At 39.6% G+C, this 18,354-nt stretch overlaps 1 protein-coding gene across 3 annotated transcripts in view; it reads right to left on the bottom strand.

Annotated features, from left to right (window-relative positions):
* Positions 1-2,280: 2,280 nt before the first annotated feature.
* The window catches only part of FoxK (forkhead box K), a 57,091-nt gene continuing 41,017 nt past the window's right edge, over positions 2,281-18,354 (bottom strand). For all 3 annotated transcript variants that reach the window (XM_067787906.1, XM_067787905.1, XM_067787907.1), the window contains 2 exons: positions 18,201-18,270; positions 2,281-9,025 (listed from right to left, as the gene is read on the bottom strand). In XM_067787906.1, coding sequence (XP_067644007.1) covers positions 8,602-9,025; positions 18,201-18,270 — 494 coding nt within the window. In that variant the 3' untranslated portion in view covers positions 2,281-8,601. The remainder of the gene's footprint in view (positions 9,026-18,200; positions 18,271-18,354) is intronic.

The raw sequence follows: 18,354 nt of genomic DNA, 5'->3' as shown, positions 1-18,354 counted from the left end.
TCAAAACAAAATTCTCATAGATTTCGATTAACTGACATTTTGTTGTACAAGGCTTTGTATGGAAAATTATCAAGAAGAAGCAATCAGCTGATGGGATAACACCACCTCTACTGAATTCGCCTTTACCTTTTGCCAGAGAACGAAAAATGCTGCCTCTCACATACACCATTGTAATAAAATCAATTTTTTAGCCAATAACGGTCCCGTAATCGGTTCTCTGACTATTTAGAGGACCAAGTGTAAATAAGGCTCCAGTTAGACAGTTGTTAAATTTTTAGCTGGAAAATTCTGGATAGCTGTCAAACCATCAGCTGTTGTGCGTTTGTCAAAACTAAATGGCGGATTCCGCCGTGGTTTGATGTCAGCGTGCTCCGCCTACCACACCGACGATCCTGGGGTGGCTTTCCGTAATTCAATATCGATCAAGAACGAGTATAAAATAATCGTTTTCGCTTTCCGTAACACAAATTGTTGACGCGTCGTATCGAACGTTCGATACAAACTGTTCGATACCAAATTAAGTGTCGAATTGCCTTTTTGAAAGTTATAATTTTATGCTTTGGTGATTATTTAGGGAATGATTTTTTCATCAGAGATTAAAAAACAAACACTATAAAAGAAAATATTTTGGTAGCTCCAAAAAGCTTCCTAAACACCCTTTGAAATCTGCAAACGAAAGAGATCATACCAAGATAGGGAATTAAAATGCATCATCGAGCGTTCGATATCGACTTGAAGTATCGAATCAACGAGTGTCGACTATCGAATTACGGAAAGCCACCCCAGGTCCCATCCCGCCAACTTGTAGGAAAAATTAAAAAGGAGAAAGTCTCATATTGGAAGAGAAGCTCTCTTCGGAGATTATTGCGCCTAACATTTATTTATAAATGGCGAATTCGTATATTTGGCTCGGACTGCTCCGAAACCGCATTTGGAATTCATAGAACCTTTACGCAGAACCCCTGTATGTGGGTCCGGTCCATCAGCGGTTTGGGGACCAAATTTTATTTAAACGTTTTCTGACATAGGGCGTTTTCGAAATTGCAGCCGAGATAGGGGATATTCCACTCAGCAGTCGATATATTGTCGTATATGCAAAGAGACGATTGTGCAGCGAATAAAAGTCCAAAAACTTCGCTGGCTGGGGTGAGACCTACACTAAGTTGAGAGAGGCTGGTTGAGGCAAAATTTACCTCCCTCGGTGCTCCCAATTAGGCGTCAGTTATCGCGAAATGTGGATTACTGGCGTGACTTTTTACGAAACGATTAAAAGCGATTAGGCGTTTAACACTTAAACTAAGATGAGCAGCAAAATTGTATGTTATCAAACAAAGTGGTAAAGTTGCACTTTAACTAGAGTTTATAAATAAAAAAAAATAAATGTAAGGCGCGATAACCTCCGAAGAGATCTAAGGCCGAGCTTCTCTTCCAATTTGCGTCGTGCTCCTCTTGATTTTCCCTACAAATTGGCCGGACGGGACCTACATGTTTTATGCCGACTCCGAACGGCATCTGCAAAGCAGATGAGTTTTCACTGAGAGCTTTTCATGGCAGAAATACACCCGGAGTGCTTGCCAAACACTGCCGAGGGGCGACCCCGCTTAGAAAAATTTTCTTCTAATTGAAAAATCTTATTTCTAAAATTTTGATGTTGCTCTGCCCGGGAGTTGAACCCAGGGCATACGGTGTGATAGGCGGAGCACGCTACCATCACACCACGGTGGCCGCTAGAGTTTAGGTTCGCACTAAAAAAACCTGACCTTAGACAAATGAGAAGCTTTTACGAACACAAATACGCTCCAAGTGCTTGCCACCACTGCCACGGGGCCACCACGTTTGAAAATGCCACGAAAATGGATACGACTTACTTTATGCTTTAAAAAAAAACCAGAATCTTGCCACGTCCTAGCTGAATCTGTAAAGGCAAGGTGAAAGGTAAATGGCCTACTTTTCGATATTTCTCAAATCATTTAGAGCAACTTGAAATAAAATTTTAAATAAAAATGTCTGTGCATTTTCAAAAACATATCGTAAGGCTTGAGTACTAAACGGCGGCCGTAATGCAGGTCCTTTACACCTTTATGATTGTCCTTTTCTCAATCTCAAAAGGTTTTAAAACTCTTACCAACCTTTTACATGCGTATGTTAAAAACAATTTAATCCGTTTTTTGTTGCAACGCCTTATACGAATAACATACATATTTCGAAAACAATTTAAAACAACATATAATAATTTTTTACATTGATATTTTTTAAAGTAATGAAGAATACACACAGATATTAACTATATTCTTTGTATTTTTTGTCTCAATACACACACACATTATGTCCAAACATTGAAATGGGGATTTGTTTTGTTCTTTATTATTAATATTATTATAAGTAATAATATATATAGAAATAAAGTGCAATCATCATTATCAATTTTTTCTTTCTTTATATATCATAAATTTGTTGGTTTTGTTTGTTTGTTTGCTTTTTATGTATACTTAAATTTGTTTAGTTACACTTTGCTTCAAAATGCGAGAAAAAAATTGGTAATAGTTTCCTTTTCTAAAACAAATTGTTGCTTAAATAAATGATAAAACCTTAATAGAGTTACTCCTACCCTTGAAAAGTGTCAACTTTTATAGTGCAGAGAACGAAAATCTACATTCATGATGGCACAACGCCAAAACCGGGTTGTCTCGAAACCAAATTTGACAAGGGATGACGAAAAATCGTTCCAATATACATCTCTTATCCACCCTGTCGGAAAATCAACAAAACAAAATAAGTCAGAACATAAATGGCTACCCTGTGCTCATTCTCACAAGCGCGTTGTCAATAATAATAAAAATTCATTACCAATTCCTGCCTTCGTTTCAATTTTCCTCGCTAAAAATTTGTAAAGTTACGAAAATAAATTGTCACGATCAGCTGGTGTTTGGAAGGGTTACACTTCCACGCCGTCATTTTATGCAGGGTAAAAGTGTAGTAGCGCTTTTGCGTTGCGAGCATTTTCACAAAAGAACGAAATACCCCGTAAAAGCGTTACCTGTTTATTAAAGGCCAATTAATGGTGACTTAAGGGCCAATTAAACTTCCTTAACCCTAATACCATAGTCGTAACCATATCCATAACCATCTCCAATGTGATCGATTAATGGTGTCTTAACCTAAAAATCGTGAAAATTTCATAAAAATGAAAAAAACGTAAAAAAAACATATTCCACAAAAAATAAGTCTCTTAGTCATAACGCAGCCAAAACAATGAATAAAATCTACAAAAAGTTACTAAATGCACCAACTCAAATATTTTTAGGTTATGGATATGGAGTTAGCGTTATGGTATGACACCATTAATCGATTAAATTGATTTCCATAAGGTAGGTTCGATCAGCTGTTTTATCTGGTTATGGTTTTATGGTTATAAGTCACCATTAATTGGCCCTTAAGCATGCAATTTATGCCCGGTGTCTCAGTGCAAGTTTAAACTGCAAGTTGACTAGAGTTTAACCTTTTGCCACTTTGTTCGATGACATGGGATTTTGCTGCTCATCTCGGCTTAAGCGGCCAAAGTGGCTGGGTTAAACTCTAGTCAACTTTAACTGTAGTTTAAACTTGCACTCAAAAACTGGGGTTTGGGTGCAAAACTGCGCCCGTACCAATAGCTGAGTTCCAATGGATACTGATCTCGATCCTGATAAAAATGTACATGCAAAAGCAAAAACAATGTTGTGACCCTGGTATTTATCTGGACCAATAGTAATAGGATGAGCTGCCACCCTTTTTTTCTTGCATTTTGTCGCTCAGTTTTAATTTTTTTTTTTTTTTGTTGGTTTGTGTTTTTTATTTTACGCTAGTTTTAGGTTTGATATAATTGTGGTATTTAAAGATAGGTAATTTTTTTTTATTTTAATCAATTGTTTTTGTTTTTATTTTCACATTCTAGGGTTACTTTGCATATTTTGTTTTTTTTTTTTGTTATTTTTCAACACTATTTTTTTATGCCAATGATTCGTAGCCATACATTTTATACCTCTAAATATTATTTTTTTAATATATTTAATTTTAAACACTGTGCAACAACTTAAAAGAGCCTGAACTCCTATTTACTGAATGTATGCATATTCAGTAACAAAACATACGATGGATTTAGGGAATTTGGAACTAAGATAAATTAACGCATAAGCACTCACTGCTACAACAACAACAACAACGCATAAAGAGCATAGTTCATTCGATTTGTGTAAAAGTTTTTTACGCCTTAGTTAAAAAAAATATAAATACTTCGAATGTGGTTAGAGTATAAATTTGTTCTAGCCGCTAAAATAGCTAGATAAGGTGTAGAAGCTGCAAAAAAAATACTGGGGAAAATTAAGGGTTAATTGAGTATAAACTCACCATTAATTTTGCAAAAAAATTGGCAACAATTTACTCTCACCAAAAGTCTCGATTTCCTTCTTGTTCTAGAAAATATGCTTTGGAAACTTCTTTAAAGATTTTTTTATAAACTATTTCCTCGAAGAAATTGTTAAAATATTATTGAAGTAAATTAAGGGTTAATTCCTACGCCTTCTACAATATTATTGATTTTGGGTATTAGTAATCCAAAAATAAATGGAAATTTATCGGATCTGCAAAGAGATATCTTAATGTTGACCCCTGTGCAACATCCCTTAATCGTCCCTAGTTGGAAGCAAAATTTATAAGTGATTTTTTTTGTTTGTTTGTTTTGTAGTAACGTTTAAATACGTAACGAAAAATCAGATTACTTGATTTATTAGGACTACCCTAATAATAATAATAAAATACTTCGCATATTTTATTCCTATATAGGCATACTGACATAATAGTGGCAAACCCCGCGTTGATTAAAATTATTTTAACATTGTAGCACAGTGTAAACTAACACGTGTTATTATTATTTTATTTTCACCTTTTAAAATCTACCACTTTTATGTGTTTGTTTTTTAACAATTTTTTTTTTTTTTGTAAATTTATTAGAAATTTTTTCAACTTTGTTTTTCTTTGCATTTTGGAATTCTTTTTTATCTTTAATTTTAAGGAATTAATTTATATTTATTATTCAATTATTTTGTCTGCAATTTAAAAATGCTTAAGAGTGATTTTTGAAAACTGTTTTAAAGCTGAGTACGATACTGAGCTTGAGAAATTTTCCGGGCAACTGAATCATGGCAAACTTTCTCAAAATCCAGTTTCTTCGCAATAAAATAAAATCGAATTTCGTATTATTTACCTTAAGTAACCAAGGCGAAGCTATGCAAGGTGACGGCTAAGCGAGTTCAACCCAATTCGCCGTGCAGAAGAAATTCAAGCAAAAAAATAAATTCGCCTTGATCAAGGCGTTGCTTAGAATTTAGCAAGGCGAATCCATACCAGGTGGTGGCCAAGGAGAATCTATACTAGGTGGTGGCAAAGCGAATTCAATCAATTCGCCGTGCAGATGAATGTCAAGCCAAAAGAAAATTTTTATAGATTTGGATTAACTGACATTTTGTTGTACAAGCCTTTGTATGGAAAATTATCATGAAGAAGCAATCAGCTGATAGGATAACACCACGTGGTACTGAATTCGCCTTAGGCGGTGGCAAAGCGAATTCAACCAATTCGCTGTGCACAAGAATGACAAGTCAAAAGTAAATTTTCATTGATTTCGATTAACTGACATATTAAAGCACAAGGCGTTGTATGGAAAATAATCAAGAAGAAAAAATCAGCTGTTGGGATAACAACACCTGGTACTGAATTCGCCTTGGAATTTAGCAAGAAGCAATCAGCTGATGGGGAAAAACCAACTGGTACTGAAGTCGCCTTGTTAAGTAACAAATTACATGGTTTCTAAGGTTTTGAAATTCTGAAATAGTTATAAAAAACTATTTCAAAGTTTTAAAAAAAATATTTCAAAGTTTTAAAAAAAACTATTTCAAAGTTTTAAAAAAACTATTTCAAAGTTTTAAAAAAAACTATTTCAAAGTTTTAAAAAACTATTTCAAAGTTATAAAAAAACTGTTTCAAAGTTTAAAAAAAACTATTTCAAAGTATTACTAGGCAGTGTTGTAGAAAATTAAATAAGAAAATTTCTACGAAAAAAACGATGTAAAGAAAATAAAAAAAAAATTGATTTTTTTTTATTTAACAGCAGTATTTCCAATAATGCTGTGGTGCTGGAAAATGTTCAAGGTCATAATCGTGTTCAGCTCATAAGAATCTCCAAGAATCACATTTACCACCATTTGAAAACTGCAACCTCGCAGAGCTGTTTTATTATTTTTTTTTTTTGTATTTTTTTGTTTTTGTTTTTCATTAATTCATATTATCAGCAAAAGCATATTGAATTCGTCCAGTGTATAGTACACAAAAGAGTATATTCCTATATGATTTATATAGAATAATGCTAGGGTTACAATTTGGATAATAATAAGAACGATCGTTAAACGAATAAATCATTAAAACAACAAATATTAAAGCAATTAAAAGGGAGCTTCTTTTTTGCCTCTCATTTTTTTTTTTTTTTTTTTTCAGTGTATTCATATTTCAAAAAGCAGTAACACACAAAATAATTATACTATTTTTCGCTTTAATCATTGTTCATCTTTTGTTTTTGTCCAATTCAATGTACTAATGGTTTGAAGTGAAAATAAAGTTTTCCAGTTGCCGATGTTCCAGATTTGTAATTACATAATTAGAAAAAAAATTCTAGCTTTCATCTTCCCCATTTTTGGTTTTTGTCAAATTATTTCATGTTTGTGTTCATTCGGCCCAATTTAGTAAAAGATTTAAACATCATATATTTTTTAAAAAATACTTAAGCAAATTTGTCTAGAAATTATTTTCGTACTAATGGGCAGCTTTATGAATACTTAAAAATGCATGAAAAATATAAATCATCGTTTTGCTGTCTATTAAAAGTATTTTTTCTTTTGCTTATAGATCTAAAATGGTGCCCGCCGTGGTGTGATGGTAGCGTGCTCCACCTACCACACCGAAGATCCTGGGTCCACTCCCCGGGCAAAGCAACATCAAAATTTTGGAAACAAGTTTTTTCAATTAGAAGAAAATTGTTCTAAGCGGGGTCGCCCCATTGCAGTGTTTGGCAAGCACTCAGAGTGTACTTCTGCTATGGAAAGCTCTCAGTGAAAACTTATCTGCCTTGCAGATGCCGTTCGGAGTCAGCATAAAACAATTAGGTCCTATCCCGCCAATTTGTAGGGAAAAAATTAAAAGGAGCACGACGCAAATTGGAAGAGAAGCTAGGCCTAAAACGTCTTCGGAGGTTATTGCGCCTTACAGTTATTTTTATTTTTTATAGATCTACAATTGATGCACTATTTATGTTTGCAAGAGTAATTTCAAGAAAGTAGACCAAGATTTGAAATTAATCCTTTTCGTTTTTGTACGTTTTTTTGAAATAAATTTTTTCGCCATTTAATGCAGTTATGCAAAAGAAAAACCGATGCATTTATTTTTTTTTTTTTTTTTTTGTTCAAAACTAAAAGTTTTTGCACTTCAAATTTTTTAAGTAAATGTTTTGAATATCTCAAAAACTACTGAAGCTACGAAAAAACCCAGAGTAGTTATAAATACAAACACATTAGGGGCGAGAATTTATAGCTTTCGCATTGAATGAACTCGATTAAATCAATATATCGATCGCCTGACTGGAATAACACGATAACTCGTCGTAAAGTTCAAAAACGCCGAATCTCAGTAAATGCATTGAAAGCATTCAAATTTACTAAATTGGGCTTTAGTACATTTTTACTAGAGGCTGTATCGTGGCATACATGGCGCGACCGAAAACCTTTTTGTAGTCACAATAAATGACACTGTCAAATAACAATGTGTTAAGGATCTTATGAGTATACACTAGACTGGGTCGATTTACTAACCGATATCGCGCCTTCGATTTTTCGATAGGATTTGGGCTCAGGAAAAAAAGTTCCACTACGCATACCCAAAAAATTTATTTCGAGCCTGCGAAAAAAAAATTGCGAAAGGGTCAATTTTTCGACCAAAACTCCCCCAACGTTTTTACAACAGTTTTTTGAAAAAAAAAATATTTTTTGGGTTTTGGGGAGTGTTTTGGTCCAAAAATTTTACGCTTTCGCCATTTTTTTTTTCGCAGGCTCGAAAATGATTTTTTTGGGTATGCGTAGTGGAACTTTTTTTCCTCAGCCCAAATCCTATCGAAAAATCGATGGCGCGATATCGGTTAACTTTCGTCCATACAAATCGACCCTGGTTAGTATGCGTATCAATTTTTTACGCGCTAATTCCGACTTACAATTTCAGAGCTATTGTGATTTAAAAATTGGATTTCAAACGCGAAACGTATACAAAGTACCGCCGCGTATATTTCTTGCTTTCTTGTCTGAGCGCACTTATCTACTTTTGTATTTTATATGTTAATGTATTATGTAACACATGTATGCAAAGTACATATGTATGTATATTTGATTGTATGTGGCGAGCATCTTTGTTCTAAGATTATTTTTTATTATTTCTCAAAAAATTTGCATTGTTGGTTTAAAAATTTTATTTTTCAAATTACTTGCAAACATTAGCAGAAGAAACCTTAACGGCAACAGCAACACATCAGAGTACTTCAGATATATATTTAGGGCGCTTGGCAGCATCACTGGAGCTGCTGCTACCCCCACCACCACCACCACCACCGTTGTTATTACCACCCAGTATATATTCATCACCCGATTCCATATTGCCAGTATAATCTGTTGGCATCTCCTCATAAATAATATCCGGATGCAGTGTTTGCACTTGTTGTTGTTGATGATGATGCTGTTGTTGTTGTTGTTGTTGCTGCTGAAGCTGCTGAGCGCCAGCAGCCAATGCATGATTACGTTTTAGTGCAATCAATGCACCAACACCATTTCCACTGCTATTATTACTGCTTATAATGCCACTGTCATTGTGTTGTTGTTGTTGATGATGTTGTTGGTGCTGTCCACCGGACATAGCTGAATTTTGATTTGAAACATAGTATGGGCTACCGCTGCTTCTGAAATATGCACATAATTTGTAAGAATATATTTAAATATTTGTACTAATGAAATCATTTTATGTAGAAAGCCAATTGAATGGTAGAAACTTGAATCGCAGAAAAGAAAATGGCATGCGAAATTTGGCCTACTATTTCTCACAAATTTTTTTTGCATTTTTTTTAAGAAAAAATTTGCTTAAAGAAATATCACGATTGCTTTGGATTTTGTTCGATTTATATATGTATATTAGGGTGGGTCAAATTTATTGTTGAAAAGGCACATCCAGTTTCTGAATCTGCGGGTCATACTGAGTAATATTGTCCATGGGACCATAGGTCTGAAATGAATTTCGAGCCTCCCTAATTTTGATAGAAAAAAAAATATTTTTTTTTTTTTTTTTTGAAATTTTTATTATTATTTTTGTTTGAAAATATTTTGGGCTGTTTAAAAATTGAATTTGCAATATGGAAAAGTAAAATATTCGTCGTCGTATCGCTTCTTTTTGGGAAAAATTGACGAATATTCTACTTTTCCATATTGCTAATTCAATTTTTAAACAGCCCAAAATATTTTCTAACAAAAATAATAACAAAAATTTCTAAAAAAAAAAATGTTCTAACAAAATTGGGGAGGCTTGAAATTCATTTCAGACCTATGGTCCCATGGACAATATTACTCAGTACGACCCATAGATTCAGAAACTGGATGTGCACCTGAAGTTCTTTGTTCCCCATACAATTTGACCCGCTCTAATGTATATATATATATACATATATATTTCGGCATTAAAAATATATCACTTTTGACTCACTTCGGCTGTGCCAAATGCTTTATGACTTTCATGAATACAACTGAACTAGTCTGGTTGAATTCTTAAGAAACAAAATGTCTCAATTCAAAACCATTTCGGAATTATTTGGAAAGTTATCGACAAGTTATCGGTTTGCTATCGAATTGTTATCGGTTTGTAATTGACAGCAAAATTTTAGGTTTGCTATCGAATTGCTATCGGTTTGCTATCGCATTGTTATCGATAGCGTTATCGGTTTTTTTTATTGGTTTGTCACCGATAACTAAGTTTTTGGGGAGCTTTCGGTTTTTAATTGTTTTTTTATCGGCCTAAATTTTTTTTGGTTCGTTTTCGATGAGTTATCGATTTTCCATAGGTTTGGGGTCGTTTTATCAAGTAAATTTTAAGATTTACATATCTGTCTGATAAAAACATTTTATGTGAACGAAATTTGCGTTTATAGGGAAGATACATTTTAAAGTTCAATTGGGAAAACGGCACTTATTTTCGTTGACAAAACTCACCCTTAATGCTTGTTATTGGCTACAAACCGATAATTCGTCTATAACAAACCGATGCTCCGTCGATAACGACGAAATAAAAAACAATAACAAGCTGGTAAATAGTAGTTAACAAACCGATTATTCACCGATAACATTGTTATTGACAATAAACCGAAAACCAATAAGACAGAAAACACTTTCGATAGCTAACCAACCGTTATTCTCAATAACAAATATTAAAAGTTCGATAATAACCCGATAACACTTTGTTAACAAACTCATAGATTGTCGATAACTTCTCGAATAATCTCGAAATTATACCGAAGTCCCCTAAACTACTTCGACAGGTTTCCTAGCCAAAGTCCTAAAGAGTCCGGAAATAGTTTGGATATGGCTCCGAAATAAAAAAAGGTCCCCGAGTAGATCTGAAATGAAAGCGCAGATAACCGAACTAATGTAGAAGTAGTACCCACATCACTACGAAAAGATCACAAATTTCTTAAAGAATCTGACCAATGATTCAGATCCAATTGATCCCTCAAGGCCCGATTGCTTAACGGCAAGTTATCTTTCTTACTCAGACTTAATTTGTGACAGAAAAGTATGAGTTTAACCCCTCCGCAGAAAAATAATATCAATTGCTAAAAAACGCTAACTAAGTAATAGAAAGGATTTCAGAAAGTCACACTTCGAGTTAACCAAAAAGTCAGCTATCAACGGGTTTGAAAGCAATCAATGTAACTATGATATTGAAAAACAATAAGTCAAAAAATTTATATAAATGTATTTTAGACAATTTTTAGGCCTTAACAGTTTCTAAAATAATTCCAAAAAATATACAAATAAACGGTTTGTCTGTAAAAAGGCCAACTTTGGAAGTTTGAAACAGAAAATAGTTGAATAGAACCTATGCTTAAATTATTGCCCCGACTGCCTGGTACAAAACGCTCTCAAACGTTTCCGAAATGTATGGTTGTAAACTAAAATGCCTGTTTCACACATTTAAGCGTAAAATAAAATTGTTATACGATTTCGTGTAATGTATTAAGTAATATACGAAGTAAATACGAACTACCCCATACAAGTTTAGTCTTTTTTTTTTGGTACAATGGATTGCTCATGTAGGGTTTAAATAAAGAAAAAACTTGTATGCCCTTGAAGGAAATGCAAAAAAATTGATTGTTATTCCTTTCTTCCACTATATTAGACCTACTTTTTTTCTAATGATGTTATTGTTAAGGAAGTATTAGATCTAATTCAATGGAATTCAAGGGGTTATGTAGCGCAATATATAGCTTCTCCAACCCAAATGTCAACCACACCTTCGAGCGGCGAATTCCGTTTCACTAACAGACGAGGCTCTGGCGACCCCAAGCTCCTCATGGAACTTGGGGGTGGGGAGGGAGGGATGGCCTGAAGGTTTAATGTGGCCATATAAATCGTTCCCGAGATGGTCGGGCCAGCACCTTAAGGGTGCTGTGTTACCGGAGCGTACTGGATCTGTATCCGGCAAGGGACCATCACATCGATAACACTCCCCAAAGCCTTCGGGAAGTAACCTTATCGCTACAACAACAACAACATCTAATACAATAATAAAAGCCAATTTAGTCAATATCAGACTAGAATTTCGTTTGCTATGTATGTTTTTTCGTTACGTATTGTGATCAGAGTTTTACGACTTTCAAAACTACAAACGTCCTTGATGGCATTGGCGCTTCCCAAGGCAGTCGGTTCTATGTACCGGAGCGACTCGGGATTTTTCCCGACCAAGGACTGTCATTTCAGTGTAACCCCATTTAATTTTTTGCGTCCCTCCCACAAATTGTCATCCTCCCAGCAGCTCCTTGCAGCAGGACTGCTCCATATTCTCTTACTCCGGGAAGGCATCAAATCCAATCCGGGTCCGTCTCCTGACCCCGGTCCTGAGAAATGGTTTTGTTGCATCTGCCGGAAAAGAATCTTTTTAGGACGGTCATACTCTGTTCAGTGTGTCTCGTGTAAGGGATGGTTGCATAGGACAGGTTGTTCTGGGCTTGATCCCAAAACCCGACGTCCACGTAACTTTTATAAATCTTTTGTGGCTCCTTGCTGCTCACGCCCAAGGGCGTCCCGTAGTCTACGCCTAAGCGCCCCCCACTACCTTCCAGCAGCCCCGCTGCTCAGCAAGCCACAACAAGTACCCGCTGCTGCTCGCGCCCCACGGCGCCAACAACTCAAACAGCTGCTACCACTCATAACTACTACCTTCGTAGTAGAGTCGATAGCAATGCTGAGCATCAGCCCCTGCCCCCGTTTCCCCCCCCCCCCTCTTTTCCGACAGCAATCGTGTAGATCAGGGAAACAGACTCTTAGTCCCTACCTCCGTTTGCACCGTTTGCCAGCACAGAATATATATGTTTGCGACATCCGCCCAATGCAGCTCCTGCCTTGGGTGGTGCCACTTTCCTAGATGTTCTGGTCCCCGCGACGGTAACCCCCCGACGGGTTGCCAGGTCGCAAACCCAAATCATCCGGGTACCCCAATGCTTGCCCAAGGACGCCCAGTCCCAGGGCCACAACAGCAATTGCGTACTGGCCTTCCACAACCTAGGCGTAGTCACCCGTCACTTACCCCCAGAGTGGCGGCGGCTCCCCTTATGCATTTCAGAATTCTGCAATTAAACTGTAATGCACTAACTGGGAAGATTACGGAGATAGTCGATTTCATGAAGCGGTACTACATCCGCATTGCTGCGATTCAAGAGACTAAACTCACAGTAAGATCTGCATTGCAGACCTGCTCTGGGTATAATGTCCACAGGAAAGACCGCGAGAGCGGAAATGGAGGTGGCCTCGCGTTTATTATACACCACTCGGTGCAATATTATATATTTGATCCTGGCGTCGACCGCAGGGACAATGTCTTAGAACGTCAAGGCCTATCTGTCCGGTCAGGCGATGCAAACCCAGAAATCATCAACATCTACATCCCTCCTGCCACCTGTTGCCCCAGTGAATATCGCCCCAATATCAGAGCCTTACTCACTGGCAACAATCGCATTATCTTAGGCGATTTCAATGCCCATCACGATCTATGGCACTCAAACTTGCGGGCGGACAGTAGGGGAGATGTTGGAGGATCAAATAGAAGAAACGACGTTCTGCACAATAAACGGAGACGCCCCCACACGTATAGTAGGAAGCTGTCACAGTTCGCCAGATATCTCAATCGTGAGCGCAGAACTCGTAAGCTGCGTCAACTGGCAGCCGATGGTAACATTGGCATCCGACCACCTGCCTATACTTATTTCGCTCGAGCGTACCGCCGACTTCATCGTCACCGAAAAACGCACTTTCATAAACTTCAAAAAAGGAAAGTGGGAAGAATATAAATCTTTTACAGACAACCTCTTTGCTGCCCTCCCTATCCCGACTGATGCCCGCCAAGGGGAGTGTGCCTTCCGTAAGGTCACTGAATCCGCCTCGGCACGTTTCATTCCCGCCGGGAGAATTCCCGAAATCCGGCCCCACTTCCCGGCAGAGGCCGCAAACCTAGCGAGAGAACGTGACCTATAAGACAGCTTGATCCAGGCGACCCCCAAATAAGGGAGATAAACCAACGCATCAGATTGCTTGTGGACGAACACAAGCGGGCGAAATGGTAGGAGCACCTAAGAGGTTGTAACCTCTCTACCGGTGTGGGTAAACTTTGGTCCACCGTAAAGTCCATATCGAATCTGACTAAGCACAAAGACAAAGTTTCCATCGCTTCCCAAGGCAGTCGGTTCTATATACCGGAGCGACTCGGGATTTTTCCCGACCAAGGACTGTCATTTCAGTGTGACCCCATTTAATTTGTTTCGTCCCTCCCACAAATTGTCATCCTCCCAGCAGCTCCTTGCAGCAGGACTGCTACATATTCTCTTACTCCGGGAAGGTATCGAACACAATCCGGGTCCGTCTCCTGCCCCCGGTCCTGAGAAATGGTTTTGCTGCATTTGCCAGAAAAGAATATTTTTAGGACGGTCATACTCTGTTCAGTGTGTCTCGTGCAAGGGATGGTTGCATCGGACAGGTTGTTCTGGGCTTGATCCCAAAACCCGACGTCCACGTAACTTTTATAAATCTTTTGTGGCTCCTTGCTGCTCACGCCCAAGGGCGTCCCGTAGTCTACGCCTAAGCGCCCCTCCACTACCTTCCAGCAGCCTCGCTGCTCAGCAAGCCACAACAAGTACCCGCTGCTGCTCGCGCCCCACGGCGCCAACAACTCAAACAGCTGATACCACTCATAACTACTACCTTCGTAATAGAGCTGGTAGCAATGCTGAGCATCAGCCCCTGCCCCCGACTTCTTCTCCCCCCCTCTTTTCTGGCAGCAATCGTGCAGGTCAGAGAAACAGACTCTTAGTCCCTACCTCCGTTTGCACCGTCTGCCAGCACAGAATATATAGGTTTGCGACACCCGCTCAATGCAGCTCCTGCCTTGGGTGGTGCCACTTTCCTAGATGTTCTGGTCTCCGCGACGGCAACCCCTCGACGGGTTTCATCGCGCCATGTTGCCAGGTCGCAAACCCAAATCATCCGGGTACCCCAATGCTTGCCCAAGGGCGCCCAGTCCCAAGGCCACAACAGCAATTGCGTCCTGGCCTTCCACAACCTAGGCGTAGTCACCCGTCACTTACCCCTAGAGTGGCGGCGTCACCCCTCATGCACTTCAGAATTCTGCAGTTAAACTGTAATGGACTAACTGGGAAGATTACGGAGATAGTCGATTTCATGAAGCGGCACAACATCCGCATTGCTGCGATTCAAGAGACTAAACTCACAGCAAGATCTGCATTGCAGACCTGCTCTGGGTATAATGTCCACAGGAAGGACCGCGAGAGCGGAAATGGAGGCGGCCTCGCGTTTATTATACACCACTCTGTGCAATATCATATATTTGATCCTGGCATCGACCGCAGGGACAATGTCTTAGAACGTCAAGGCCTATCTGTCCGGTCAGGCGATGCAAATCTAGAAATCATCAACATCTACATCCCTCCTGTCACCTGTTGCCCCAGTGGATACCGCCCTAAAATCGAGGCCTTACTCACTGGCAACAATCGCATTATCTTAGGCGATTTCAATGCCCATCACGACCTATGGCATTCAAACTTGCGGGCGGACAGTAGGGGTGAGATGTTGGCGGATCAAATAGAAGAAACGACGTTCTGCACAGTAAACGGAGACGCCCCCACACGTATGGTAGGAAGCTGTCATAGCTCGCCAGATATCTCAATCGTGAGCGCAGAACTCGTAAACTGCGTCAACTGGCAGCCGATGGTAAAATTGGCATCCGACCACCTGCCCATACTTATTTCGTTCGAGCGTACCGCCGACTTCATCGTCACCGAAAAACGCACTTTCATAAACTTCAAAAAAGGAAAGTGGGAAGAATATAAATCTGCAACAGACAGCAGCTTTGCTGCCCTTCCTATCCCGACTGATGCCCGCCAAGGGGAGCGTGCCTTCCGTAAGGTCATTGAATCCGCCTCGGCACATTTCATTCCCGCCGGGAGAATTCCCGAAATTCGGCCCCACTTCCCGGCGGAGGCCGCGAGCTTAGCGAGGGAACGCGTCCTTATAAGACAGCTTGATCCAGGCGACCCCCAAATAAGGGATATAAACCAACGCATCAGATTGCTTGTGGACGAACACAAGCGGGCGAAATGGGAAGAGCACCTAAGAGGTTGTAACCTCTCTACCGGTGTAGGTAAACTTTGGTCCACCGTAAAGTCCCTATCGAATCCGACTAAGCACAAAGACAAAGTTTCCATCGCCTTTGGCGATAAGGTGCTGTCGGATGCGGAAAAATGCGCGAGCGCTTTCTGCCGACAATATATAATGCATCCTACGGTCGACAAAGATAGACGGAGAGCCAATAGACACGCACATAAACACAAATTCAGCGCGTCACCAATCACCATCACCGCTAGAGAGGTTGAGGACGCCATTGGTCGCGCTAAACCATCCAAAGCAGTGGGCCCAGACGGCATAGCCATGCCGATGCTTAAAAACCTAGGGAAAGAGGGTTTCAAATATTTAGCGCATGTCTTCAACCTGTCTCTCTCCACCTTTGCCATACCCGAGAAATGGAAAATGGCCAAGGTGGTCCCGCTACTAAAGCCTGGGAAACCAGCTAACGTAGGTGAGTCATATCGTCCGATATATCTCCTATCGCCAGTGACAAAGACGCTTGAAGCCATTCTGCTCCCTTATTTCCAAGCACATTTGCAGCTAGCCCCTCATCAGCATGGCTTCAGAAAACTCTATAGCACTACCTCCGCGCTAAATGTCATTAGCACCCAGATAAATTGCGGTTTGAATCAATACCCCCACCATAGAACAGTACTCGTAGCGCTAGACCTATCAAAAGCCTTTGATACGGTCAACCATGGCTCATTACTGCAAGACCTGGAAGGGTCTACCCTTCCCCCATGTCTTAAAAGGTGGACCGCAAATTATCTGGGTGGTCGGCAGGCATCGGTGCAATTCAGAAACGAAACATCAAAACCAAGGAGAATTAAACAAGGGGTGCCACAGGGTGGTGTCCTATCCCCACTTTTGTTTAATTTCTACATATCTAAGCTACCTTCACCACCGGAAGGAGTCACAATCGTTTCCTACGCCGATGACTGCACAATAATGGCCACAGGCCCAGGCCCAGAGATCGATGAGCTATGCAATAAAATAAACGGCTATCTCCCTGATCTCTCCAGTTTTTTCGCCTCGCGAAACCTGGCATTGTCACCGACTAAATCTTCCGCGACCTCTGTTACAACATGGACGCCCCAAATGTCATCCACGTCGATGGCACTACGCTACCGACTGTCCTACACCCCAAAATCTTGGGTGTGACGTTTGATCAGGATCTACATTTTGGTGCGCACGCAACCGCAATTGTTCCGAGAATTCAGAGCCGTAATAAAATCCTCAAATCCCTTGCTGGCAGTACCTGGGGAAAAGATAAAGAAACGCTCATGACAACATGCAAAGCAATTAGCCAGCCGATTACGTGCTACGCGTCACCAATATGGTCGCCAAGCCTAAAAATTACCCACTGGAAGAAGCTACAGGCCTGCCAAAATACTGCTCTCAGAATTGCCACGGGCTGTCTTCTTATGTCCCCAGAACACCATCTGCATAACGAGGCGAGAATACTCCCCATCATGGAGAGAAATGAGATGCTGACCAAACAGTTCCTGTTGAATACCCAGAAACCTGAGCATCCCAACAGACATCAGCACCGCCTAGGGGCTTAAGGAGTCATCTCCGTAAGCATTTTGAGGAACTACGGCACCTGAGAACCCAGCCGTATGAAGCGAAAAAACACAAGCAGGTCCTTTGTGAACTCCATAAACAGGCGTCGAACCTTTATGCCGGGAATTGCCCGGTGAATCCAGTACTCAAAGAAAAGTATCCAAAACTCGCGGAAGAGGAACGCATACTCCCCAGGGAAACGCGTGTCACTCTTGATCAACTTCGTTCTGGATACTGTAACAGGTTAAACTCTTACCTATCCAGAATCAACCCCGACATACAAAATGTATGCCCCGCTTGCAATGTGTTCCCACATGACACCAACCATCTCTTTAATTGTAATGTGGAACCAACGCCTCTAACACCCCTTTCCTTATGGTCCACCCCTGTTGAAACAGCAAGTTTCCTTGGACTCCCGTTAGAGGATATTGATGACAATTTGTGATCGGCCGCGGCTGTTAGGTGGGGCGAAGCATTGCTACAACAACAACAACATGGCATTGCGTATGGTAACTAAATCAGATAAAAAGCAATGTACCAAAAACTATCAAGCGAAAGCAAAAATTACATAAACTAATAATACGTATCAATAAACAAAATTAAAAAGAAATTTACTTGTATTGATTGTGGGAATTGTTTGCCGTCGATTGATGCACATTCTGAGTAGTGTTGTTGTACATAAGATCTGCAATGCAACGCACATATTATTTTTATGTAATTATATTTAAAGTAAAACAAACGCGCTATCGCTTGCTAGTAGACTTATTAC

The sequence above is a fragment of the Eurosta solidaginis genome, chromosome 5 (genome assembly GCF_040869045.1).
Source record: "Eurosta solidaginis isolate ZX-2024a chromosome 5, ASM4086904v1, whole genome shotgun sequence".
Taxonomy (NCBI): domain Eukaryota; kingdom Metazoa; phylum Arthropoda; class Insecta; order Diptera; family Tephritidae; genus Eurosta; species Eurosta solidaginis.
The sequence above is the reverse complement of the archived record's forward strand: the minus strand, read 5'-3'. Positions and strand labels throughout refer to the sequence as shown.